A 26,204-nucleotide genomic window follows, 5' to 3' on the forward strand; every position below is an offset into this window, starting at 1 on the left:
AAACGGGAGAGTCAAAATCCTGAGATGTACCTTAGCTTTAAGTCCTGTGAGTCTGAGCCAAAAGGAGCGACGTAAAGCCAAACCATTATATTATTCATGGGCTGCTAGAAGGGATATATCTGCATATGAACAACATTCCTTCATTCGTGATCTCTTTGAAACTTCATGTCTTTCTCTTGGCAGGTTGTCTATGAACTGCTGTATTGTGTCCCAGAGTGACGTATTGTGCCTCTCGGAGTGCAGCCATGCTCGCTGCTATCATAGTGGTGGCAGACATGCCACATACTTTCCTTCCTACTGAAACACAATTTTTTCACTCTCCTTTTTAAAAGGAGTTGTAGAGGATGGAGTTGTGGGTGAAGCTTGCTAGTGGATGAGACAATCACTGTGTCAGGTAGAAGATCAGGCGGAGGATCAATGGATCTAAGCAAGGCAGTCTATTTCTTCTGCAGATCAGGAACTGCCTTGACAGAGTCTGGTGTCAGGTAAACATCCATGGCCAGTTAATGAAATCTGGGGACAAAGGAAAGCGTTGGAGATGAGACCAATCGCTTGTGAAATGTCCCAAAATTGTTGATTTCGAGGCTGTATTTGCTAGAAGGCTATTCAACTTATAGGCACCACTAATAAAGGACCTCCTGCAAGGTATTGATACCATCCCAAGAAGATAGCTACACCAGGGGAGAGTCGGTAAGGGGAGGTGAGTAATGGTCTGTGGACGTGCTTGTGTGATAAAACCTTGAAAATCTCAATCCGGATGTGGATCCCATCCAAGTCTTGAACAAGACGACAACAGAATTGGTGATGACGATACCTCAACTTTCATCTAGACCTACTGCAAGGTGCATTATGTCGGGCATGAAATCTAGAATTCCTTGGAAGAAGTGTCACTGGAGAAGGTGCTTGTGGAGGCCCAGTCGAGATCATTGGAGGAATTTCTGCAGGGATTACCGGAGGAGGAGAAGTCACAAGTGGCTGGTAACCGGAAGAGGAGATGCTGCTTCATAAGGTGAAGAGTCCAGTATGACAACTGGAGAAGTTGGCCTGAAAGGTGAGTAGGCCCTTGGGTACTCGGAATGTGATTCAGAGGGAAGCCTGTGTGCTTTCATCCTTGAAAGCTACTTTGCGGTCTTCTTTTCTGCAGCGTAAGAGTGTCTCGACCTCAAACCATTTCTTGACATAGCAGAGCTCCAGCTCCTTGACATCCAGCAAGTAGGTACCATACCTATTCTCAAAGATGAGGTCTTGGACATCAAACTGGGACATTGTTTCTCAGATTACCTTATCTTCTGGATCGCTCCCTATGGGATTCCTCAGAGGGTAATATAGGGGCACTAGTAGAGAAAGCATCCTCTTCTCACTATTCAGATAGTTCTTCAACCATGGATTCTAGCCTTTTTCGCCTTTTTTGTTGGATATGCTGTCAAATCTTCTCACTGTCTCTGAGGGTGTACCTGGAGAGGAAGCTGCTGTGACAAAATCTTCTCATGAGACTGGCAAATATAGGACACCGATCTGGTGAGGGTATGTTTTGGCCTTTTTTCTCCCACAATCTAGGTAGTTAGTAAAAAGAGATGGCATTTTACACAAAAAGAAAAATATTTCCTGCCAGGAAATTAAACAAAAATATTCTCCCCCATAAATGATGGCAATTTAATCACTTTTAAAAAGATTCTGAAGTGATTTTAAGAGGGAATATAAGCCTTGAAAAGGCAGAGCTCAGTGCTTCAAGTTCCTGTCAGCAGGATCTAGAAAAAAGAACTGAGTCAACTGCCACCTAGGGGGCATGATGGGATGCTGGCCGCACAGTGTTCTACTGTCTTTCTAACACTGCTGCAGTCTAAATAGGTACATTGCCCTATCCTTTCCAATCATTCAGTTAAAAAATAAAAAACTTTGTGAAGGATGTTTTTAAATTGGGATCTTCTTTCATTTAGTGACCTTTTTAATGGTTGGTGCCAAAATATTTGGATTGGCAATATAACATAGTGTGTCATATCTATTTACCACCCTTTCTGAAGTAAGGCAAGCATACTAGATAAAATGTCACTTTGGAAAAAGTGCTATGGGATTCCCGCATGTGGGCGGGACTACTAAGTGCTTATAATTTCAATGGCGATTCCCCTAAAGAAGGGCATCTTACAATCCTAAAAGATGCACAAGCAATTGGCCAAAGCCCTCTGGCAAACCCTTCTGACATCAAAATTCTCAAACAACTGCCATCAATCAGAAAGACTAACAAAATACTTGTGCAGATTTGAAGATGCAGCTAGGTATATGATATACCTTCAGCTTACCTGGCAAGTCCTGTTTTCTTAAATGTTCTCTTTCAGGCTCCAGCTCTTCTCTCTTATTCACTCTGAGACTATGTGGTATCACACATCGATTAAATAACTGTAAAAATACATTTACATTTATTAGAGGAAATACTAAAGACACTAGGGAAGAAAACTAAACATACTTTATGTATAAACCCAACTCTCCTGAATGTTTACACATTGAAATCTCTTGAATTACAATACTACTGCACAGGCAAATCTAAAATACATTAAAACAAGGAGGCAACTATTATGCATTACTTTCCTGTCAACAATTCTCCATAAAACTGTAAAGCACAATAAAACCTACATTTCCCAGAATCAAAAACATCTGACATGAGGTGGCCAATATCCAAGCTGCAATTTTTAATATATCATAACCTGTCTAGGACTATCCTCTTTCTTTAGAACAAAATATTTAATCTAGCTCCAGTAATTCAGGGCATACTACGATTTCACTCAGACTTTCCACCAACCAGGCAGGAGGGAGTATTGTCCAACATAAAATAACTTGCTAGAAACTGAGCAGTTCCTGCTTTCTTGATGTCTCCACCTGGGAGAAACCAGCAACCCCACACAGTGAGAACTATGACAGACCATTTAGAGTGATTGCTCTGTGTTTGTTGTTAGGGTCACTGTCTTCTCATTTTCCTGAGGGATGATCGCACTGATCCTACAGATGTGCATTTAGTAACTGGAAGACGCAGGATGCCATTGGCCCTAGGAGAGACGATATTTGCTTGCTGTTGGATTGGACATTTTTTTCGGACTGTGATATTTCTGAAGGATCTCTTTTGTAGGAAACACTTTTGCATTTACCATGCCCAAAACTGCGCCCAGGTAACGAAGAGATGGACGGAAACTGGTTTTTCGTAATATGCATGCAACTCCAATTGCTTCAGGGTGAAGAAAGCAATCTGGTAATGTTGGCATGCTTACTGATACGTTAAGGTTTTGATAAGCCAGTCGTCTATAAAAGGGTAGATTATCTTTTGAGGTGTGCTGCAGCGACTGCTATGCATTTAGGAAAGGTCCTGGGTGCAGGTTTGAGACAAAAAAGGACGTTTTTAATGGTAATGGTTGCCTGTTTTTGAATCACTTGTGTGACCAGAACTTTTTTTTCCTATGTCAGTGAAGTCTACTGACTACACCTATGGAAAATTCTGTTGTGTTAGGAAACCATAAAACAGATGATGACATCCAGTTTGCACAGAGTGCAGTTGTATGTATTGTAAATGTGGCATGTGTATGGTAAAAGCACTCTGGGCGTTGTGTGAGTTAGACATTGGTGCTAGTGCAATCCATTTTCAATGCCCCTGGTTTAGCATGGCACAAGATGTAGGAAAGGTATCTTACCTGTAATTCTAGTTCTCCTTCAGTGGAATATCCACTGAAATCATAAGCAATGATTAGTCCCACCGACATGCAGGAATACAGAACATTTATTCAAAATATATCTTGTGTACATCTTCAGCTTACTTCGGGAAGGCCAAGTTTAACATAATTTTCTTTAATTTTTGCGGCCCATGAAATCGGGTATATTGGCCAATTACTTTAATTTACTTTTGAAAAGGCAAAATTTATAACAAAAATGAGGGGAAAAAATAATCTAGATCGTCTTTCCTAACAAATATCATTCACAAATCTTTTTTAAAGAAACTGGGAGAAAGGAATAGGGCAATGTATACATACGGACTGCAGCTATGCTAGTATGAAATGCTGACATTGCACATTTAGAGGCTCACAGCCCTCCGGTATCCCATCATGCCCAGCAGATGGCAGTTGCCTCTGTTCTTTTTTTTACAGAGTGATTGAGACAAATACTACTAAAAATTAGAATGTCTGTTAATTATCTTCATCCCTTCCACTGGGGTAGGAGGGAGGGTTGCTTATGATTTCAATGTTGATTTCCCTGAAGAACTAGGATTATAGGTAAGAAAGCTTCCTTTTCACTCAGGGGATCTCAATTGATCATAAGCGCTGAACAAACTAGCAAGTCCATGCACAAAAAGGTGGTGGTACAGAAGAAAGGGGTCCAACAGCAATAACCAAGCAAAGAGATTTCTTAAGGAAGCTTGTTCTATTTGAGCATTTGGTCTAGTATCTGAATCAAGAATACAGAGTCTCGTAAACAGACCTCCATGTCTCTGCCCTACAGATTTCTGCAATATGAATTATCCCCATTAAAGCAGCCGTCAGATATTTACCACTTATGGAATGGACTGCTGGTTTAACCGCTAAGGTTATGTTTGCTTTTTGACAGCATAACAGAATGGAATAAACTATCTCCATCTATCTGGACAGAGATTGTTTAGTTGTAGCTGAACTAGTCCATGACGGGCCATAATTCACAAACAATTGTTTGGAATTATGAATATCTTTAGATTTGTCAAGATAGAATTTTAAAACTCTTCACATCTAACATGTGGAGAGATCTCTCTGCTGGAGTGGCAGGGTGCTGAAAAATGTTGGTATATTAATGGTTTGATTATTATGAAAAATCAGAAACTACTTTAAGTAAGAATTTCAGAAGAGTTCTCATGACAACTTTATCGCTGAGAAATACTGTGTATGGTTTGTGTGAACATAAAGCTTGAAGTTCGCTAGCTCTGCCTGCTGATCCGATAGCCACAAGTTAAGCAGCTTTCCAGGAAAAAAGTTGTATGTAAGCTTAATTAATAGGTTTGAACTAAGAGCCCATGAGGCGTGACAGCACAATGCTTAACTCTCAGGAGGGACAGACTACGGATTTGGGGGACGGACGGACACTTTTTAATGCCTTTTAATAGCCCCTAACATCCGGGATCTTGCAAACAAGAGGTTTGTGAAGGACATTTTCCATAGGCAACAATAGCTGCCAAATGGAGTTTGATAAAAGAAATATCCTATACCAGATTTGGTCAAATTAAGTAAATATGTTAGTGAAACTTCCTCTTGGCAGGTGGTTGAATAAAAGTTCTAGTAATAAGACCAGCTACCTAATCTCCTCCATTTGAAGGAGTAAGAGACCCTTGTGGGTGGACATTTTACCTATTTTAAAATGTCCATACTGTGTAAGGCTCAAGTGTCCAAATTGGATGAGCTCAGCAGCCAGGCTGCCAAACTTAAAGATGGAAGGTTGGGATGAACCATCTGGCTACCAAACCTGATGAGGTTGGGTCTGCACAGCAGCCTGATGTATGGTTGTTCCGACATGTGCAGCAGTTCTGTGATTCACCACTGTTGTGGTCACTTCAGAGCTATTAAAATCATTCTGACTCAAGTAAGCTGCCTGATGATCACTGCTAGAATCAGGAGTATCGGTGGAAAGGCATAGAAACATTTGCCAGACCACTCAATCCACAAAGCATTCCCCTTTGCCCCTGGTTGGTAGAACTTCGAGGCGAAGTCTAGGCATTTCTTTTCTCTGTGGTAGTAAAAACCCCAGATGTAGAAGAACAGAATTGTTGAGGATCCATTTGTGATTTTGTTGAATGTATCTGTTGAGGGTGTCTGTTGATGTTCTGGTTGTCCGGAATGGTTAGCAAACTATTCCAGATGGTTTGGCCTTCTAGTAATAACGCTCTGGACCTTGTTCCTCCTCGTGTGTTCAGATAATACATTTTTGTTGTGTTGTCTGTCTGAACAAGGAGCCAGTTTGTTTTGAAAGAGGGTTGGAAAGACTTCAGAGCAAAGGTCTGTATTTTTTCTGTAGCCTGGATGGTGAAGCTTTTGCTGAAGTAGACGTAAGAAAAATCTCCATAGCCGGTTATAAAAGGCCTGGAACTAGTGGTAGGAATGGTCTTGAAAATGGACATAGAAGAGTTTGAAAAATCACCACAATGATGCTGTGGGAGCTGGTAACGGAATGTTCATTTTTGTAGATCCTTGTATGAGTACTTCTTGAAACATGTTAATGTCATCAACTGGTGAGACTTGGAGGAGAGTCAGTCAAAGGAGGGGGAAAGCCTCCTCATGTCCGAGGACATCTCTGTGGAACAGTCTTTGGCTAGATAAATACCTTGGAGAAGCGGCTTGTCTAGAATGTTGTGAGTGGCATCTTGGACTTGTGCTTGATCTTTATCTACAAATAGATCTGAGCCTTTGTGGTGGATACTTAGATCTCCTTGGTGTTACAAGTGGGGTTGGCTAGACAGTGAGTCCTCAAAGGCAGCACAGTCTGAGGAGGCAGAGGTGAGGGAAGCGGAGGTGTTCCAGAAGGAAATGGATGTTGAAGTGTGTGGGAGACTGTGAAGGTTGTCAGGAAGTGTTGTTTTCTGGAGAATCAGGAATAACTACTGGCAGTGATGGAGAAAATGCTCTTGAGCATTCTGAATCAGAAGTTGTCAGAAGTCATTTATTTTTATGATCCAATCAGCAGATTTAGAGATGGAAAATGCAGATTCTGTGTGTAGACGTTGAATGACCTCTCAATGTCATGCTCTCTTGATATCAACCGCCTGTGTTTCAACATCGAAAGGCACCTTCTCTTCAAAGTCAGCTTAATCCTCGACAGTAAGCGGGCTGCAACTGTAACTCACCTCAATGCTGAAGTTCTTGATGTCAAACAGGAACTTTGCCTCTTTTATGGATTTCTCCTGTTTAGATTTCCCTCACATGGAGTCCTCAGACAGTGATGTCAGAGCCCTGGTACAGTACTGACCCTTTCTTCGCTCATGTGACATTCCACATTAAGATAGAGCCTTGTGCTGCCTGCACAGTTCCACTCTTCCATCAAGGCAAATCTTCTCCCTGTTCTTTAGGGTACACCTGGAAAAGGGCTTATAGTGTTGACAATTGTCTGGGATGTGACTATCAGGGGAAGGCAGAGTATACACAGGCCATGGGGGATCTGATTTTGCCATTTTTCTGTCACAGACACACTAAGCAAATAAAGATGGCATTTTATTTGCCTGGAAACAAACTTTTCCTGTGCGCAAAAAACAGACAAAACACTCTAGGTGTCCAAAGAAGCTGAGTGAAGCTGGTTAGACCCTAATCTGTAAAGCCTTTTGGTTAAAGAAAATCCAAAAAAAGGCTGATCTCAGTGATCCAAGATCCTGTCACCAGCAGCTGGAAAAAGAACTGAGAACTGCCATCTGCTGGGCATGACGGTATGCTCAAGGGCTGCAATCCTGTAAAGGTGGAATGTGACTTTTCCTAGTAGCATTGTTGCAGCTTACTTGTATACATGCCCTGTTACTTCTCCCGCATTTCCTTTGAAAACATATGTAAATACATTTTTTAAAGAAAGATTATCTTGTTCCTAGTAATTTTACCTATTTTTTATTTATAATTAATTTGGCATTTGTTAAAAGTAAATTAAAGGAACTGGCAAATATAGCCTTTTTATAGGCTGCAAGAAATTTTAAAGTCATATCTTAAAACGTGGCCTTCCCGAAGTAAGGTGGAGATGTATGCTTGGAAAGGTGCTCAGAGATCCCCTCATGTGGGTGGGACTATTCAGTGTTTATGATTATCAATGGAGTCCCCTGAAGGAAAACTAATGATATCCCTGAAAACTCAGGATGGACAGGGCCCTTTAGATGTCCTGAGAATTCTGATTCTGGAAGGAGGGTGGGGAATGTCATAGTTTGAAAATGGATCTCCCCTCGGCCCCAGACTCTCCAGGACGCTTGAGAAATACTGCATTTCCCATTTGACCGTGTTGCAAACAGAACCCAATGATGGCTAAGTGCAGTGCCAAAAAAGCCTAAGGTTGTTACTACTTCATGCAATTCACACTCAGGGTAGACACTTTTGGATCTCCTGAAAGCATTTGCCTATGGCTTTCACACCCCTGGAACGTGCTGGACTGCAAGAGAAAACCTATGGCAAATTGCCTAATCCCACAGAGGTTTTGCTTCTCAAACAGCGGGCGAAACTTTGTGCACCCTTGTTTGCAGATGTAGAACACCATTGTTGTACTGTCTTTCTAGGACTGGTGAGATTTCTAATCTTGAAGAAAAGATTTGAATCCTTTCTGAACCGGCCTGATTTCTAAAATAATTATATGAAGCTCTTCTCCAGGGTCACCAATGATCTGCTTCCACTTCTAGAACCTGGATGCAAAAAATGGTCTGCATGTATTTGAAATGCAGACCTCTTTCCAAGTTGGAGCTTGTCCTTCAACACGGCAAGGTGTCCTTGATGCTGTTTTGCACTTGAATGCAATCATCTAAATATCTGGACACACTTGCTGTGATTGAACAGCCAACTCGTCTTGTGGAAGTCGCATTTTTACCCTCAATATGGCATGAGTGGAATACAAGAGATCATCATCCCTAGCAGACACTTGAAGAGTCTAGCACAAATCATTTTCACTTTTTGCAATACAGTAAGGGATTGTATTAGAAATAATCCTCTTGAGAGAGCAAGGCCTTGTCTGCTTTTGAATTCAAGACGATGACCAGGAATTGTATGAACGCGGTGGCTGCAGATGAGATTTGGCTGCATTGATGAACAGGCCTAATGTGCTGACAAGTTCTGGGCAGATCCTATTTGATCTCTTCCTTGGACAAAGTCTCTCCACTAAATCATCTAGGTGGGGAAAGACCTTATAGTCATACGTAAGCCGCAACTGGGACCATGCATTTCATAAATATTTTTTGGTGTCAACTTAAGTTCTAAAAGGCAGAACCATAAACTGGTAAAAACACCTGGCTATCTCTAGATAATTGCAGTATTTGGAGTAGCTGTTATATGAAAATAGTGTGGAATGTGACAATTTCATTGTGAAATGAGCCAGCCTGTAGCAGAGCTGAATGTCCGAGGCAGAGGCCACATAATCATCACACTCATCTGTGTCAGTTCTTGGTTGCTCCTGAAGTTCTTCTTCATCCAGATTGGTATGTCTCAATAAATGTGTTTCTGCACTAAGCTGAGTTGGTGGTGCAAGTTGTGGGGAAGGTGGTAGTGTTATACAGTTCCTACAAATTTAGTAGGACTGTGTATTACGTCAACAAAAACTTCACAAAATAGAGACTGAGTCTACTTATATCATCAGTAAATGTTGGCTACGTAGGTTAGCTCACAGTACCACATCTAAAACACCTAACCTTTCAGGGTGATAGATGTTGTCTGTGACCTAGAATACAACCACTCCAATTCCCAAGGAATTTGTGGAAACAGATCTAACCCGTTTGTCACTTTTGCATGTCCAAGACATCACAAAGAGAAGATACATTTTGAAATATTTACTGAAAAGATTGTATCCTTGTAAATAAAACACGAGCTGCGATTATTAAGCAGATGAGACACAATTGTAATCAGCATTATTAGAAAAGTGAAAACACAAAATTCAACCATTTTAATTATTTCTAATGTTATTCCTATCAGTCACTAGTACCTATAGACAAGAGAGAACAGAGCAGGAATACTATTCTGCCAGACTTGTTGGAATGATCTAACCTCATACTTAGGGTCCGGAAACCAGCTGTACTGCATTAACAAATGTACACTGCTTTTTTAACAGTTACTTTTCGTGCCTCAGGATGAAGGTCGGAACCAGCACAGCTGCATCTCAGTCACAGTTCACAGTAGTTCCATGATAAGCTCATGGTGAAGCAACTTTCACCATATTCAGCACGGATGCTGATTAAATATTAAAACACTATCCCCTATTGTATTGTGCCTGAGGTACAGAACAACATCTTTAGTTAATCTAGCGAGAAAGAGTTGTCTCTTGCGAGCACAAAAATATAACAAGGGCATTGCATTCTAAGTGAGTGTCCCTGGAATTAATGTGCAGACTTCAGGGCGACAATGCCTAATAGGAATAAAAGCATATGAGGCACAATCTTGTGTTAAGGGAAAAAAGTGTAAATCAACATTTAGAAAAATATGCTAAATGTAAGATTCACAACAGTGGTGCCACTGCAGGTTGTGGTTGAGGCAGATTCTGAGGAGGTGGGGGCAAAGGTGTAAGTGAGTTAGCACGATAGGCAAACTATTACAGTAGTCTTCCATCATGTTCAAGTTTTGAAATAAGTCAAAAGGCACTCTAACCACTGGTTGTTGACACTGTGAGACCTTAGAGTATTCGCCATTCTGCCTATCATGATGTGGATGGCAGTATCCTAACTCCTCGAGAAGAAACTGCATCCTCCCTACTGATATCTTTCTTTGTCATTGTCACCATCTTGACACTTGAAGTTCATTTGAGTTTGGCATATTTTTCCAAGTTATTTGATTTCTTAGCTTAAATGTTTCACCACATTTTGCACTTTTTGGTGAGGATAGAGGCAATCTCGGTGCAGGTCATAGACAAGAACAACATCTTTTTACAACAAGTCACAAATCCTAAAATGTTTTTAGATGGTTCAGTCTTAATTTTGTCCACAGATTTCTCCCTTTCCTCTTCTCATGAAAGAAGTCTCTGGAAGCAGAGATGGAAATACAGTTCTAAGGAGAGGATCAGGAAAAAACACTGTGGAAATCCAATAAACAAAGATGCCCATGCAGAGCTCTGAAAGGGACTCCCGCACAGTCTAGCAGAAATAAGAACTAGGGAATCCTAAGGAGAGAGTATAGGTCAGTGCACTCTCACCTCATTGGCTGAAGTTTGCACCTGAAGTTTTGCAGTAATCAAGTAAATTTTTCTACTGAGGTGACTTGATTACTAAAGTAAAAGGTTTGTATGTTTCTGTAGGATTTTTTTCTGTACTGCTAAATGTTACAGTGGGACTCCCCGCTCAACAACAGGGAATGTTTCAAGCGTGTGAATCTATGAAAGACAGAGTTAGGGCCACGGAAAGAAGCAACAGGTTGACCCAAGTGGAGAATGGATGGTAAGGGGAGAATTCTCTCCGTTTGAAAACTCCTCATGTTTTACCTGTGGCTCCCAACAGTGCACTGGAAAGGGGATTGTCTAAATGTACCCCAGAATTCACATTATAGTCAGAACAATCTAATTTCCCTCCACCTCTGCAGAACTGGTACCCACCATTTTAGATTAGGCCAACGGAAGTAAGACTGCTCTGTGTTTGCTTCAATCTTAGTAGATCAGAAAGGGCCATATTCATCATTTCTTAGCATCCTAAATTCCATTTCATTCCCTATTTATAATAGCGCTAGTCGATCTACTTCAGAACCTCTGAGTGTACTACCCTCAGACAATATTGCATTTGAAACACAAGTGTTCCTTATTCTGTCACCAACCCTGTAGATGTTTTTTTTAGTTACAGACCGTGATGGCTACCTTTTAAGCCAACCTCTAGGGTGAAACTCCTATGGAGGAAAATGCATTGTAAACAGACTTACTGCACCAGCGATGACTTATTTGGATGAGAATATTAATATTGAATAGGAAAAAGTGGTTGTAGTCGTGTTGTGTGAAAGTTAATGTCGTTCTAGTGTTCAGGATATTGCAAAGGTGTCACACCAGAGCCTGGTTTAAGCCTTGGTTCACGTTCTGCCCTCTTTTTGGTCCCAAATCGGTAGCGATGTAGAATGTACGTTGACCGTAGGCCCTGTAAAATTAGGCTGAATCTAATGAAGCAGCTTTCTACATATCATTATATCCACTGCTTCACCAGGAGAAAGAAGGAAACCTCCCAGTCAATGCTGCCAAGGCTCTTCTCCACACAGTAAGCATCTGTAGCACCCCCATTACTGATTCATAGCATGCATTTGCCTAGGACTTCAGATTTAAGAAACATTCACTGCATCCAGATGAACCTGAAGTGACCCCATTACAAAATGGGTCCTTTGTGAAAGCTTTCTTTAATGCTCCTTCAAAAGCCCTCATAAGCAGCCACTGCAATGTTGATGCTCTCAATGTAGTCAAAATAAAGGTCTGAAGGTAACATTTTTATGGCATTACTACTAAAGATGCTGTCAGTCCCTTAACTCTGACGTGGCTTTGTATGTGTCCCAGGATGATGAAGCCTTATGTCTGTCTTACAGGATCAGGCACCTGAAGGTGAAAACATTGTCTGAAACAAAGCATAAATGCCAGATACACCCTGACAGGTTATGGCAAGAGAAGAATGATAAAATGGCTTTCCACAAAATACTACTCCGAACCATGGCTTGTCTTTACAATAGCATTGCACACATTTAGTTCAGATAGTATGATCTGTGCCGCTGTCATGCACTGGTTTGCACCTTTTCTCTTCCACTGCAGATCAGTACTGGCATATTTGTGCTTTATGCCACGCCTGCAGCATTGATAAAAAGTGTCAAAACTAACACTGCTACCCATCCTTCCCCAAGGGGACCTTGTGTTCATGTGCAGATTAACTTCATCCAAGCATCCCAATGTTGTTCCTGAACTTATGTTCAAGTACTGGTGTGTCTGTGTATCCTGTGCCGGAGCTTATGCTATCACTGCAGTCAAGAGACGGCTATGAGGCTTTGAAAAGCTTTCAGTATCCAACAGCATTTTCACAGTGCTGCTACCAGGAGTCCTAAACTCTAACAAATAAAGTGTCATAGATATGTGAAGATTCAATTAAATGGCCAGATTTCTTATGTTTAGCACTCATGTCAATTAAAACTATGATAGCCACTGAGCGGAGTATAAGTACAATTTTGATCAGCACATCCATCATTTTTTTACACCTTCAGAGCCTCGAGTTGTACTCTTTTCCATTTATCTAATGATAGGACTCTAGGAATATTTCAAACAACTGATGTGCTGTTTCAACAGCTTCCGATTCTAGACTCGGGCTGCACTGCCCATCAGCTTGATCACAGTCTTCTGTGATCTGCAGCCTGGTGACAGATTGATATCAAGGTCTATCAGCAAAAGACCTTTGTTAGCATGATCCCCTTCAGGCCCTGCTCACCACTAACACCGCAGTAAAGTGCTGAGGACTGCACGCCTGGATCCACACTTCACAATGCAAGCAGACCTGAGAACCTAAACACAGTTCATTAGCTGACAAAAGAGCTCTTGCCCCTGTCAGTGCACCTCAAGGATGAGCAAAGGCCGCCTCCGAAGGGGGCATTACGGGCCGGCTCCATAACGGCCGCCTTAGACCCGTAAGGGACTGGTTTAACTGGTTTCTGGAATCTCGAATCCGCGCAGATGGGCGCGCCCCCCCCCCCCAAAAAAAAAACAAGGTGGGGGAGAGGGTGCGAGCAGCTGAAGTACCAACTTTGGGGGGGTTGGGTGAGTCATTCAAACCCCTCCAATGAGGAAACAAAGCCCAAGGGGGTGAGGGGGGACATTTAAGAAGCACCCTTGTCCTGGGCAAGGTCAGACAGACGACCCAGGACAACTCGCACTCCAAAGGAAAGAACAAGAAGCACAAATCATTTCACAGATACAAGCCCTGGAGCAGTAGTAAGGGGCATGGGGACAAGGGAGCGCAGGCAATCTGCTGGAAGTATGAAACAGACAAGTGCACATGGGGACAGAGCTGTAAATTTAGGCACAGCGCTTATCATGTGGGGGGAAACACCCAGCTTCAGCGTGCAGGAAAAGCAGACAACGATCAGACAAGAAAGAAAAGGAAAAAAAGCATTAAAAACAGCCGGCCAACACAGGCGCGGGTGGGTAGCTGGAAGAATTACGAATTAGCTAGATCACCCATAAACATACATTTCATGAGAAAACTGGCCAATGAGTATTACAACAAGAAGGAGGCAGAACTACTAGTGAAGGGATTTGAGGAAGGTTTTAGAATCCCGGTAAGAGGGCAAATTGTGGGGGGGCAATGGCAAGAACTTAAAATCAGTGAGGGAACACCCAGAAGTAGTCCAGCAAAAAATTGAAAAAGAGTTGAGGTTGGGTCGCGTGGAGGGTCCTCTGCCCTCTCCACACTCCCAAGATCTGATTATTTCACCACTGGGCGTGGTATCCAAGAAAGAAGCAGGGCAATATAGGATCATACACCATCTGTCTTTCCCAGAAGGTACATCAGTCAATGACAACATTCCCCCAGAAGCATGCTCTGTGGGGTACGCCACTGTAGAGGACGCCATTGACATGATTAAGGCAGCAGGCAGAGGGGTGTTATTGGCGAAAGTAGCTGTGGAGTCGGCTTTCCGTCTATTGCCAGTATACCCGGACAGTTTCTACCTACTAGGTTTCCAACACAACAAAGAAGTTTACATCGACAAAGCGATGCCTATGGGTTGCTCCATTGCATGTGCATATTTCAAACAATTTAGCACCTTCCTGGAATGGGCACTGCATAAAAGGCACCCATCTGGGGGAAAAATGCACTACTTAGATGATTTTTTTTTATCTGTGGGAAAACCAGGCACAGGTGAATGTGCCAACTTACTTATGGCTTTTCAAAAGCTAGTAGAGGAGATTGGTGTCCCCCTGGCAACGGACAAAACTGTAGGTCCATCAACATCACTAGTTTTCCTGGGCATTGAGTTAGATTCCACTGCGGGAACTTCAAGGATCCCGGGGGATAAGGTGACAGAGCTGAGGGAGGAGATTAGGACCCTGCGAGGGAAACAGAAAGCAACCCTGGGCGAGATACAAAGGATGGCGGAAAGCTAAATTTCGCATCCAGGGTCATCCCTGCAGGGCGAGTTTTTTCAAGACGCCAATCCAAATTGGCTTCCTACGCCAGACAGGGAGGAAAGAGAAGACAGGGTTCACAAACCAGAGAGCAACCCAGAAAACAATGATCTTCTCCAGGCACCGGCTATGCTTCCCAATGGTGACACCATCAGCAAATAGGAGCAAATATTTCCAACTACATCCAGGAGTCGAAAAAAACATCAGACAAATGGGTGCTGGATATAGTGACAAGAGGTCATACCCTGGAATTCATACAAAAGCCACCGCATCATCCACCAAGATCAGGCAGACCTCTCCATCTTCATCTGCTTCAACAGGAGGTATTCATTCTGCTTGCCAAAGGAGCTATAGAGGCAGTTCCAGTTCAACAGCGAGGTCTCGGATTCCACTCCCGTTTCTTCCTCATAAAGAAGAAGTCAGGGGAATGGCGTCCTATACTAGATCTCAGGAAACTCAACAAGTTCCTTCGGAAGCAATCTTTCCGGATGATCACACTGTCAGATATCCTGCACCTCCTCAATCCTGGAGATTTTATGACAACTCTGGATCCCTACTTCCACATACCAATACACCAAAAACATCACAAATATCTCCACTTTACGGTAGCCGGTGCCCATTATCAGTTCAAAGTCCTACCATTCGGGCTGAGATCAGCTCCAAGAATCTTCACGAAATACGTTGGCCCAGTTGCAGGTTTCCTCTGAAGCAAGGGTTTCCAGGTGTTTCCATACCTGGACAACTGGCTCATAAAAGCTCCGTCAACGCTACTAGCTTCCAAAGCGACAAACGCCTGCTTAAAATTATTCCACAGTTTGGGTCTAACAGTGAATCTACAGAAGTCAGTCATACTTCCCTCATGCAGAAGAGTTTTCCTGGGAGCAGAATTAGACACTATCCAGAACAAGGCATATCTCACTCCAGCAAGGCAGCAGAAGATAACCCACTTGGCTGTCAGAATCTCCACAAAAGAGTTTGTTTCAGTACGACTGTTCAAGTCGCTTCTGGGCATGATTTCCTCGGCCATAGTCCTAGTATGACTAGCAAGACTCAGAATGAGGCCGCTGCAAGAAGAACTGCAACTCCAATGGACCCAGTCGCAAGGGTCCTTCGACAACTTAATAACTATCACACCAAAGATTTGGCAGGCGTTGAAGTGGTGGTCTCACACCAACCACCTCTCCCAAGGTCTTAATTTTCTTGCACCAATAACAGACTTTGTCATCACCACAGACGCCTCCTTGGAAGGCTGGGGAGGCCATTTGCAGGACATGCGCATTCAGGGCAGATGGTCCGATCTCCAGAAAGAAATGCACATAAACCTGCTAGAACTGAAGGCGATCCATCTCACGCTCAAAGCTTTTCTTCCACGCATCGCAGGGTCCTCAGCGTTAGTTAGAACGGACAACACAACAAGTATGTTTTACATCAACAAGCAGGGAGGAACAAGATCCCTCTCCCTCTCAAGAGAAGCTCAGTCTCTTTGGGACTGGCTCACACTTAACAACGTCCGCCTCAGGGTGGAGCACCTGCCTGGGGTCAACAACGCCCTAGGGACTCTCTCAGCAGGACGGACGACAACTGCCACGAGTGGGAACTCAACCAGAACATACTCGACGGCATCTTCCAACGATGGGGTCGGCTGATCCTAGACTTGTTTGCCACCAACCTGAACGCCAAATACCAGTTCTACGCCAGTCGATACCCACTCCCGGGGTCGTGGGGAAATGCTCTTTTGATGAGATGGTCCAGGATCTTTGCCTACGCTTTTCCCCCCTTCCCTCTGATTCCCAGGCTCCTCAGGAAAATGAAGTCCGAATGCTGCAGGATCATTCTTATAGCACCCAGATGGCCCAGACAGTACTGGTACACGGAGCTCTTACTCTGGTCCGTGGCCAATCCAGTCCGCCTTCCTTGCACCCACAATCTTCTAACAAAGAATCAGGGTCTCATCCTTCATCCCGACCCAACTTCACTACAATTGCATGCTTGGCTCCTGAGTACGGAGAGTTTCACGATATGAACATCGATCAGGAATGTAGACTAATATTATCTAGGGCACGAGCAGAGAGCACAAATAAGACGTACAAACTCAAGTGGAAGAGATTTTGTGTTTAGTGCTCTCAGAACAACTTTCACCCGTTTCAAATTAACCCTGAGCAAATTCTTTCTTACCTGCTCTCTCTCTCCAAGGCTGGTCTTTGTCATGCATCAGTCAAGATTCACCTAGCAGCTATAGCCTCATATAGACGATCGGCTGAGATGCCATCTATCGGCTCATCCAGAATCATTAAGCATTTTATGAAAGGGCTTTTCCGCACTTTTCCCCCAGTGCAGTTACCTCCGCCAGAGTGGCACCTTAATATTGTCCTGTCTCAGCTCATGAAAGCTCCTTTCGAGCCCATTCACAGGGCGGAACTCAAGTACATCACATGGAAAGTGGCAACCTTGCTCGCTCTCACTTCTACCAGGAGAGTCAGTGATATACAGGCGTTCACTACTAAAGAACCTTTTTTAGTTTTTTCTGAGGACTTCGTTATGCTCAGAACCATTCCCAAATACATTCCCAAGGTGCCATCTTCATTCCATCTCAATGAGCCCGTGATACTTTGAACCTTTTTTCCAAATCCCACTACAATCGCAGAGAAAACTCTACACTCTTTGGACATCAAACGATGCCTCAAATTTTATCTTCAAAGTACCAAACAAATCAGAAAATCAGACCAACTCCTGGTATCTTATTCTCTTGGGTGACAGAGAGCAGGAGTAACCAAAGCCACTATAGCCCGGAGAATTTCCTTGACAATCCAATTCTGCCACACCAAGGCAGGAAGACCACTGACTAGGCGCCCGAGAGCCCACTCCACGAGAGCAGTCTCCACATCGGCTGCTTTGTTTCAGTGTATTGCCCTTGATAAGATATGTCAAGCTGCAACATGGAAAACTACGCACTCCTTTACGTAGCACTATTGTATGGAGTCAAAGAGAGCCGACTCTAGTAGGACAAGCGGTTCTACGCCATCTCTTTCAATAAGGTGAGACCTTTCCTTAGCTATATAGAAATGGTTTGATATGCAAATAACCGTGATTTCCATTATATATATATGTTTTAATATGCTTCTATATAAGTATATATATATATATATATATATATATGTATATCTTTATATGTGTATATATATATCGGCATTTATAACACGAATGTTCAGTATGTGTTTACATGCACTTAGAGATATATATATATATATATATGTATGGAAAATGTCACTTACCCAGTGTACATCTGTTCGTGGCATGAGACACTGCAGATTCACATGCTGTGCATATCCCGCCATCTAGTGTTGGGCTCTGAGTGTTACAAGTTGTTTTTCTTCGAAGAAGTCTTTTCGAGTCACGAGATCGAGGGACTCCTCCCCTTTCGGCTCCATTGCGCATGGGCGTCAACTTCATCTTAGACTGTTTTCCCCGCAGAGGGTGAGGTAGGAGTTGTGTATATAGTAATAGTGCCCATGCAATGGAGTAAGTATGTATGTACATAATGTGATTAAAAGTGTTGTATTTACAAATTTACGAATGTACAAGATTATTTTTATCAACTTATAACGGCTACAGGCTCCCGGGGAGGGCGCATGTGAATCTGCAGCGTCTCATGCCACCAACAGATGTACACTGGGTAAGTGACATTTTCCATTCGATGGCATGTGTAGCTGCAGATATACATGCTGTGCATAGACTAGTAAGCAGTTATCTCCCCAAAAGCGGTGGTTTAGCCTGTAGGAGTTGAAGTTGTTTGAAATAATGTTCGTAATACTGCCTGTCCTACTGTGGCTTGTTGTGTTGTTAACACATCCACACAGTAATGTTTAGTGAATGTATGAGGCATAGACCATGTGGCTGCCTTACAGATTTCTGTCATTGGTATATTTCACAGAAAGGCCATGGTGGCACCCTTCTTCCTAGTGGAGTGTGCCTTTGGTGTAATAGGCAGTTCTCTCTTTGCTTTAATATAACAGGTTTGAATACATTTAACTATCCATCTGGCAATGCCTTGTTTGGATATTGGATTCCCTGAATGAGGTTTTTGGAAAGCTACAAACAATTGTTTTGTTTTGCAAATTTGTTTGGTTCTATCAATGTAATACATTAGTGCTCTTTTTATGTCTAATGTATGTAATGCTCTTTCAGCTACAGAGTCTGGTTGTGGAAAGAACACTGGGAGTTCCACCGTTTGGTTTAAGTGGAACGGTGATATAACTTTAGGCAAAAAGTTTGGATTTGTGCGTAGACCCACTTTATGTTTGTGTATTTGTATAAAGGGTTCCTGTACGGTAAAGGTTTGTATTTCAATTACTCTTCTGAGAGATGTGATAGCTATTAGGAAGGCTACTTTCCAGGTTATGTATTGAATCTCACAAGAGTGCATGGGTTCAAATGGTGGACCCATGAGTCATGTTAATACAATATTGAGGTTCCAAGAAGGAACTGGTGGTGTTCTTGGTGGAATGATCCTTTTTAGACCCTCCACAAATGCTTTTATGACTGGTATTCTAAATAGCGAAGTTGAATGTGTCATTTGCAGATAGGCATAAATTGCTGTGTGATGTATTTTAATGGATGAAAAAGCTAACTTAGACTTTTGTAAGTGTAGTAGGTAGCTTACAATGTTTTTTGCGGACGCGTGTAATGGTTGAATTTGGTTATTATGACAGTAATAAACAAAATCGCTTCCATTTATTTGCGTAACAATGTCTTGTAGTAGGTTTTCTAGCCTGTTTGATGACCTCCATACATTCTTGTGTAAGGTCTAGATGTCCGAATTATAAGACTTCAGGAGCCAGATTGCTAGATTGAGCGATGCTGGATTCGGGTGTCTGATCTGTTGTTTGTGTTGAGTTAACAGATCTGGTCTGTTTGGTAGTTTGATATGAGGCACTACTGACAGGTCTAGTAGTGTTGTGTACCAAGGATTGTCATGCCCAAGTTGGTGCTATTAGTATTAGTTTGAGTTTGTTTTGACTCAATTTGTTTACGAGATACGGAAGGAGTGGGAGAGGGGGAAAAGCGTAAGCAAATCTCTCTGACCAACTCATCCATAACGCATTGCCCTTGGAGTGAGGCTGCGGGTACCTGGATGCAAAGTTTTGGCATTTTGCGTTTTCTTTTGTTGCGAATAGGTCTATTTGCAGTGTTCCCCAGCTTTGGAAGTAGGTTTGTAGTATCTGGGGATGAATTTCCCATTTGTGGATCTGTTGGTGATCCCGACTGAGATTGTCCGCTAACTGGTTTTGAATTCCTGGTATGTATTGCGCTATTAGGCAGCTGAGATTGTGAATCGTCCAATGCCAAATCTTTTGTGCAAAGAGGCACAACTGTGTTGAGTGTGTCCCTCCCTGCTTGTTTAGGTAATACATTGTTGTCATGTTGTCTGTTTTGACAAGAATGTGTTTGTGGACTATTAGTGGTTGAAATGCTTTCAACGCTAGAAACACTGCTAGTAGTTCTAACTGATTTATATGAAGTTGTTTCTGTTGAGTGTCCCTTGTCCCTGGATGCTGTGCTGGTTGAGGTGTGCTCCCCACCCTACCATGGAAGCATCTGTTGTGATCACGTATTGAGGCACTGAGTCTTGGAAATGCCACCCTTGGTTTAAATTTATAGGATTCCACCATTGTAGCGAGGTGTGTGTTTGGCGGTCTATTAACACTAGATCCTGAAGTTGACCCTGTGCTTGTGTCCATTGTGTTGCTAGGCACTGTTGTAATGGCCGCATGTGTAATCTTGCGTTTGGGACAATGGCTATGCATGAAGACATCATGCCTAGAAGTTTCATCACTAACTTTACTTGATATTGTTGGTTTGGGTGCATGCCTTGTATTACGTTTTGGAATGCTTGTACCCTTTGTGGACTTGCAGTGGCAATCCCTTTTTTTTGTGTTGATTGTTGCTTCTAAGTAGTGTTGTATTTGGCACGGTTGTAAGTGTGATTTCAGGTAGTTTATTGAGAACCCTAGTTTGTGAAGGGTTTCAATGATGTATTTTGTGTGTTGAAGACACTGTTTTTGAGTGTTGGTTTTTATTAACCAATCATCTAGGTACGGGAATACGTGTATGTGCTGTCTTCTGAAATCTGCTGCTACTACTGCAAGACATTTTGTAAATAACCTTGGTGCTGTTGTTATCCCGAATGGTAACACTTTGAATTGGTAATGTACTCCTTGGATTACAAACCTTAAGTATTTCCTGTGTGAAGGATGTATGGGTATATGGAAGTATGCATCCTTGAGATCTAATATTGACATGTAGTCTTGTTGTTTGAGCAAGGGGATTATGTCTTGAAGTGTCACCATGTGAAAGTGATCTGATTTGATGTAAAGATTTAGTGTTCTGAGATCTAAGATGGGTCTCAGAGTTTTGTCCTTTTTGGGTATTAGAAAATACAGGGAATAAACACCTGTTCCTTTCTGATGGTTGGGTACCAGTTCTATTGCATCTTTTTGTAACAACGCTTGGACTTCTAGTTGTAATAGATCCAAGTGCTGTTTGGACATGTGTGTTCTTGGAGGCACATTTGGTGGTAATTGTAGGAATTCTATGCAATAACCATGTTGGACAATGGCTAGGACCCACAAGTCTGTTGTTATTTCCTCCCAATGTTGGTAATAATCTGTGAGTCTTCCCCCCCCCCCCCCCCCCCCCCACTGGTGTTATGTGTTGGGGATTTGTGACACTGAAGTCACTGTTTAGTTTGAGATGTTTTTGGGCTTTGGAACTTTCCTCTAGTTTTAGGGAACTGTCCACCTCTGTATTGTCCTCGAAAACCTCCTCTTTGATACTGGCCCTGGTATGTGGGTCTGGTTTGTGAGGTTGAGGGGTCTGTGCTTTGGGCCCGAAACACCCCCTCTAAATTGTGTCTTCCTAAATGTGCCTCTGCTCTGTGGGGAGTAGAGCGCGCCCATGGCCTTGGCCGTATCAGTGTCCTTCTTCAGCTTCTCTATAGCGGTGTCCACCTCCGGCCCAAACAACTGCTGTCCATTAAAAGGCATATTAAGCACAGCCTGTTGGATCTCTGGCTTAAACCCGGAGGTGCGTAGCCATGCGTGTCTCCGAATAGTGACCGCTGTATTCACAGTTCTTGCGGCTGTGTCCGCTGCGTCCATTGCCAATCGTATCTGATTGTTCGAGATACTTTGGCCCTCTTCCACCACTGGTTGTGCACGCTTTTGGAACTCCTTGGCAGATGTTCTATAAAATGCTGCATTTCATCCCAATGAGCTCTGTCATATCTTGACAATAAAGCTTGGGAATTGGCAATGCACCATTGATTGGCCGCTTGTGCTGCAACTCTTCCCCGCTGCATCAAACTTTCGACTTTCTTTGTCGGTGGTGGTGCATCTCCAGAGGTGTGTGAATTAGCCCTTTTACGTGCTGCGCCTACTACTACTGAGTCAGGTGTCAGTTGTTGCGTGATGTACACAGGGTCTGTAGGGGGAGGCTTGTACTTTTTCTTCACCCTAGGTGTGATGGCTCTGCCTTTGGCGGGCTCTTGAAATACTTGTTTCGCGTGTTTCAACATCCCTGGTAACATTGGAAGACTTTGGTACTGACTGTGTGTCAATGACAAAGTATTAAATAAAAAGTCAACCTCAATGGGTTCAGCGTGCAGTGTCACATTGTGAAAGGCCGCTGCTCTGGACACCACTTGCGTGTAGGCAGTACTGTCTTCAGGTGGTGATGGTCTTGCTGGGTAGCAGTCTGGACTATTGTCTGATACTGGCACATCATATAGATCCCACGCATCTGGGGCATCCTGGCTCATCCCTGTTTGCGTTGGAGATTGCATCATAGGGGGGGGTTGCAATTGGAGACAGTTGCGGTGAGTGGTGTGGTGATGGTTGTGGCGAAAAGCGAGGTGGAGTTACTGCTTTTGCCACTTTTGCTTGTGGCTGGTTTTCTATGTCTTGGAAAGCAAGTTTCCTTTTCATCCTTATAGGAGGGAGAGTTCTTATTTTCCCCGTTTCCTTTTGAATATGGAGCCTTTTTTGTGTATAATCTGGCTCCCCTGCTTCTAGCTCTTGTCCAAATGTATGGCCTTGTAGTTGTGCTGAAAGGCCCTGTTCTTCGGAGTAGGAGCTTGTTTTCGGCTCCGAAGCTGGGTGTTTCAGTACAGAAAGTTTTTCTACAGTCTTTTTCGGCTCCGAAGTCACTTTTTTCGGTTTCGGTGTGCAGATGTCTCGGTGCCGACTAAGCTCGGAGGCGGTATCTCAGTGTCGAGTCTGGTCAGAGCCAGCTTCTCGGTGTCGAGTATACTCTGTGCCGGGATCTCGACCGGAGTCGGATGACTTCGACACGTGTGTGCCCTTTTTCGGTGCTGATGGATGGTCACCGTTTTTACGGGTTAAGTCATGGCCTGCCGGGGCTGGTTTACTCACGGTTTTCGGCGTCTGCTCTGTTTCGGGTTCGTCCGAGTCAGCAATGGAGAAGGTCTCCTCTTCTTCTACGTCGTGGTGTCCTGACGGCGCCGATGCCATTTGAAGCCTCCTTGCTCTCCGGTCCTGTAGCGTTTTCTTCGAGCGAAATGCCCGACAGGCCTCGCAGGTATCCTCTTTGTGTTCGGGGGACAAACACAAATTACAGACCAGATGTTGATCTGTGTAAGGATACTTGTTGTGGCATTCGGGGCAGAAGCAGAATGGAGTCCGTTCCATTAGCCTTGAAGACACACGCGGTCGGCCCGACCAGGCCCCGCCGGGAGATAGAAGCCCCAAAGGGCTACCGGAGCTATTCTTATCTTCGGTGTCGATTCTGCGTTAACTAACCCGAGACCGAATGCAAACAATACTGTCAAATTTTTCAGACATTTAACTAATTTTCTGAACCGAAACACGGAGCGAAGAGGAACACGTCCGAAACCGATGGCGGAAAGAAAACAATCTAAGATAGAGTCGACGCCCACGTGCAATGGAGCCAAAATGGGAGGAGTCCCTCGATCACGAAACTCGAAAAGACTTCTTCGAAGAAAAACAACTTGTAACACTCCCAGCCCAACACTAGATGGCCGGATATGCACAGCATGTGTATCTGCAGCTACACATGCCATCGAACATATATATATATATATATATATATATATATATATATATTATATTCCTCTGAAGCTCATAATGCAAGATTTAGGAGTTAACTATTTTATATTAGGAATACTTTTCATGCTCGCACCCTCCATCCACGGTGGGTATAATGTTTATCAACAGTACTGCTGACTATTCAGATTCAAGCATGTGAATTTATGAAAGATCCAATACTGGATAAGAAAACAAGTTACTTACCTGTAACTACAGTTATCCAGTATTGGTATCTTTCATAACTTCACATGCGACCCACCCTCCTCCCCTTTGACGCTTGCATTTCCTCTCAGGTTATAATCTTTCCCTCTCGTGCTAGAAAATCTGAGGGAAGGAGCTTCTCTGGAGAGTGTTGGTGCCTGATTGGTCAGCAGGCAGGTTTGGGTCCTTTTCACAAAAGGACACGGATAGGCTATATGAGCAATTACTGTTTCCATTATAGCCTATGGCAAAAAACTTTTATTTGTTAATTATTGCTATTTTATGTACCGTGGGACTCCCACTTCGACGACTGGGATGATTCAAGCATGTGAATTTATAAAAGATACCAATACTGGATAATAGGGGGACTCCAGTCTCTTGGGGAGCCGGCAGCAAATGGGCCAGCCGTGGAGCAGTTCATCAAATGGGCTTACCAACAGGGGAAAACAAGTCATGAGCTCAAGCCCACCTAGCAGCCGTGGCCCATTTCTCAAAGATACATACGGGCGCAGACCCCACAGCTTCACATTACATAGTAACTGCCATGAAGGGCTGGAAGCGGCTGGAGGGGCCTAGACATGACGGCAGACACCCAATAGATTTCGAGAAGCTTATCCTACTAATAAACGCCCTGGACGCAGTCGCTGACAACCCATGCGAGTTAGGCTTATTCAGAGCAGTTTTTTCTACAGCTTTCTTTGGGGTTTCCGGGTAAGCGAGATAGTAGCTGCAGCGAAGAGAACGGGCGGCAGCTCTTGCCTCCAGGCAAGCGACTGCAGGCAAGAGCCTGACAAGGTGCGCCTTTTACCAGGAAGGTCAAAAACAGACCAACAAGACAAGGCATTTGGATTGAGCTCAACTGCATAAAACAAACAAAGTATTGCCCGGTCTGTAGTCTGAGGGAGTACCTGAACACACGCCCCGGCGCACCGGGTCCCTTATTTATGCACAGCAATGGGGACTGGTTAAGCAGATTCCAGTTCTCGGCAGTCATGCGCAAAGCATTATCACACGGAGGCCTGGCCCCAGCATTTTTTGGTTCCCACTCCTTCCCCATAGGGGAAGCTACAACAGCAGCAGATTCTGGCCTAAAGGAAAGCACCATCAAAGCAGTCGGCAGGTGGCGATCCAAAGCATTCAAGAGTTACATACGACCACATTTGATATAAAATGGCATTTGTTTGTGATTATATTGACAGTTTAAATCTTGTATTACTGAGTTATACACTAAGTATGATGATTGTATTTTGCAGAATTGTGATGCGAGTAGCGATGAAGTCAATGATCGTCGAATCCATTGAATGTAAGAAATTTGTGGGCAATTACACATTTGTCTATGTCAATAAAAATGGCTAATTTTATCCACTGTTAAGTGTGGCATAGTGTCTGGTCTTTTAAACGCCGCTGGCACTATTGTGGTAACATTAAAATTACTGGAGTGAGACAAGTGCGGGAGTTAATATCCACAATGCAGTCTTTCAGGTGTCACAGATTTCAACCCCAAGAGCAAGAAGCTCCTCAGCAACTTGATCCCTTAGTGGGTCTGATGGGCCCTTTGCACTGCAAACCTGTTTGAATAGATCTTCATGCAGCGGGGTTAGAGGTTAACGAGAAGTGAGCCCTTAGGAGCGCACAGACATTTCCGGAACCAAAGCTCCATCTTCAAAAGTGAACTTTTACTGCAAGCCTTGGGTCTGTACAAACAGCATCTGAACCCCGTTTCATGTCAGCTCTGCTCTCATGTACACACCTATTCCAACAGTAGTGAGCAAATGATCCCAGCTCCTTTTGAGTGGGGGCGAGCAATTTGGTAAGCACTTTAATGTGACACTGAATGTTGTCTCTGATTCCTTGGACCGATACAAATGTGATTCCATAAATGTTTTCAATGAATTGGCTAAGTTAAATGATAAACGCCTATAGAGAAACTACAGTTTTATTTACTGCATAAGTAGGTCACAGCATTATGTCTGGTGAGAGACTCCTGTTTGCTGATCAAATAAATACTTACATTGTTTGTCTTGCCATTTGTCTGGTCTCTTATTCGTTGGACAAATGCATAGATAATGTGATCCTGAATGGGCCGACTATACCACCTGT

At 43.3% G+C, this 26,204-nt stretch overlaps 1 protein-coding gene across 1 annotated transcript in view; it reads right to left on the reverse strand.

Annotated features, from left to right (window-relative positions):
- Nucleotides 1-26,204, reverse strand: part of RAD21L1 (RAD21 cohesin complex component like 1) — a 1,043,689-nt gene that overhangs the window by 343,634 nt on the left and 673,851 nt on the right. The window contains exon 10 of the mRNA XM_069243305.1: nt 2,298-2,394. Within this exon, the coding sequence (XP_069099406.1) occupies nt 2,298-2,394 (97 nt within the window). The remainder of the gene's footprint in view (nt 1-2,297; nt 2,395-26,204) is intronic.

The sequence above is a fragment of the Pleurodeles waltl genome, chromosome 7 (assembly GCF_031143425.1).
Source record: "Pleurodeles waltl isolate 20211129_DDA chromosome 7, aPleWal1.hap1.20221129, whole genome shotgun sequence".
Taxonomy (NCBI): Eukaryota; Metazoa; Chordata; class Amphibia; order Caudata; family Salamandridae; genus Pleurodeles; species Pleurodeles waltl.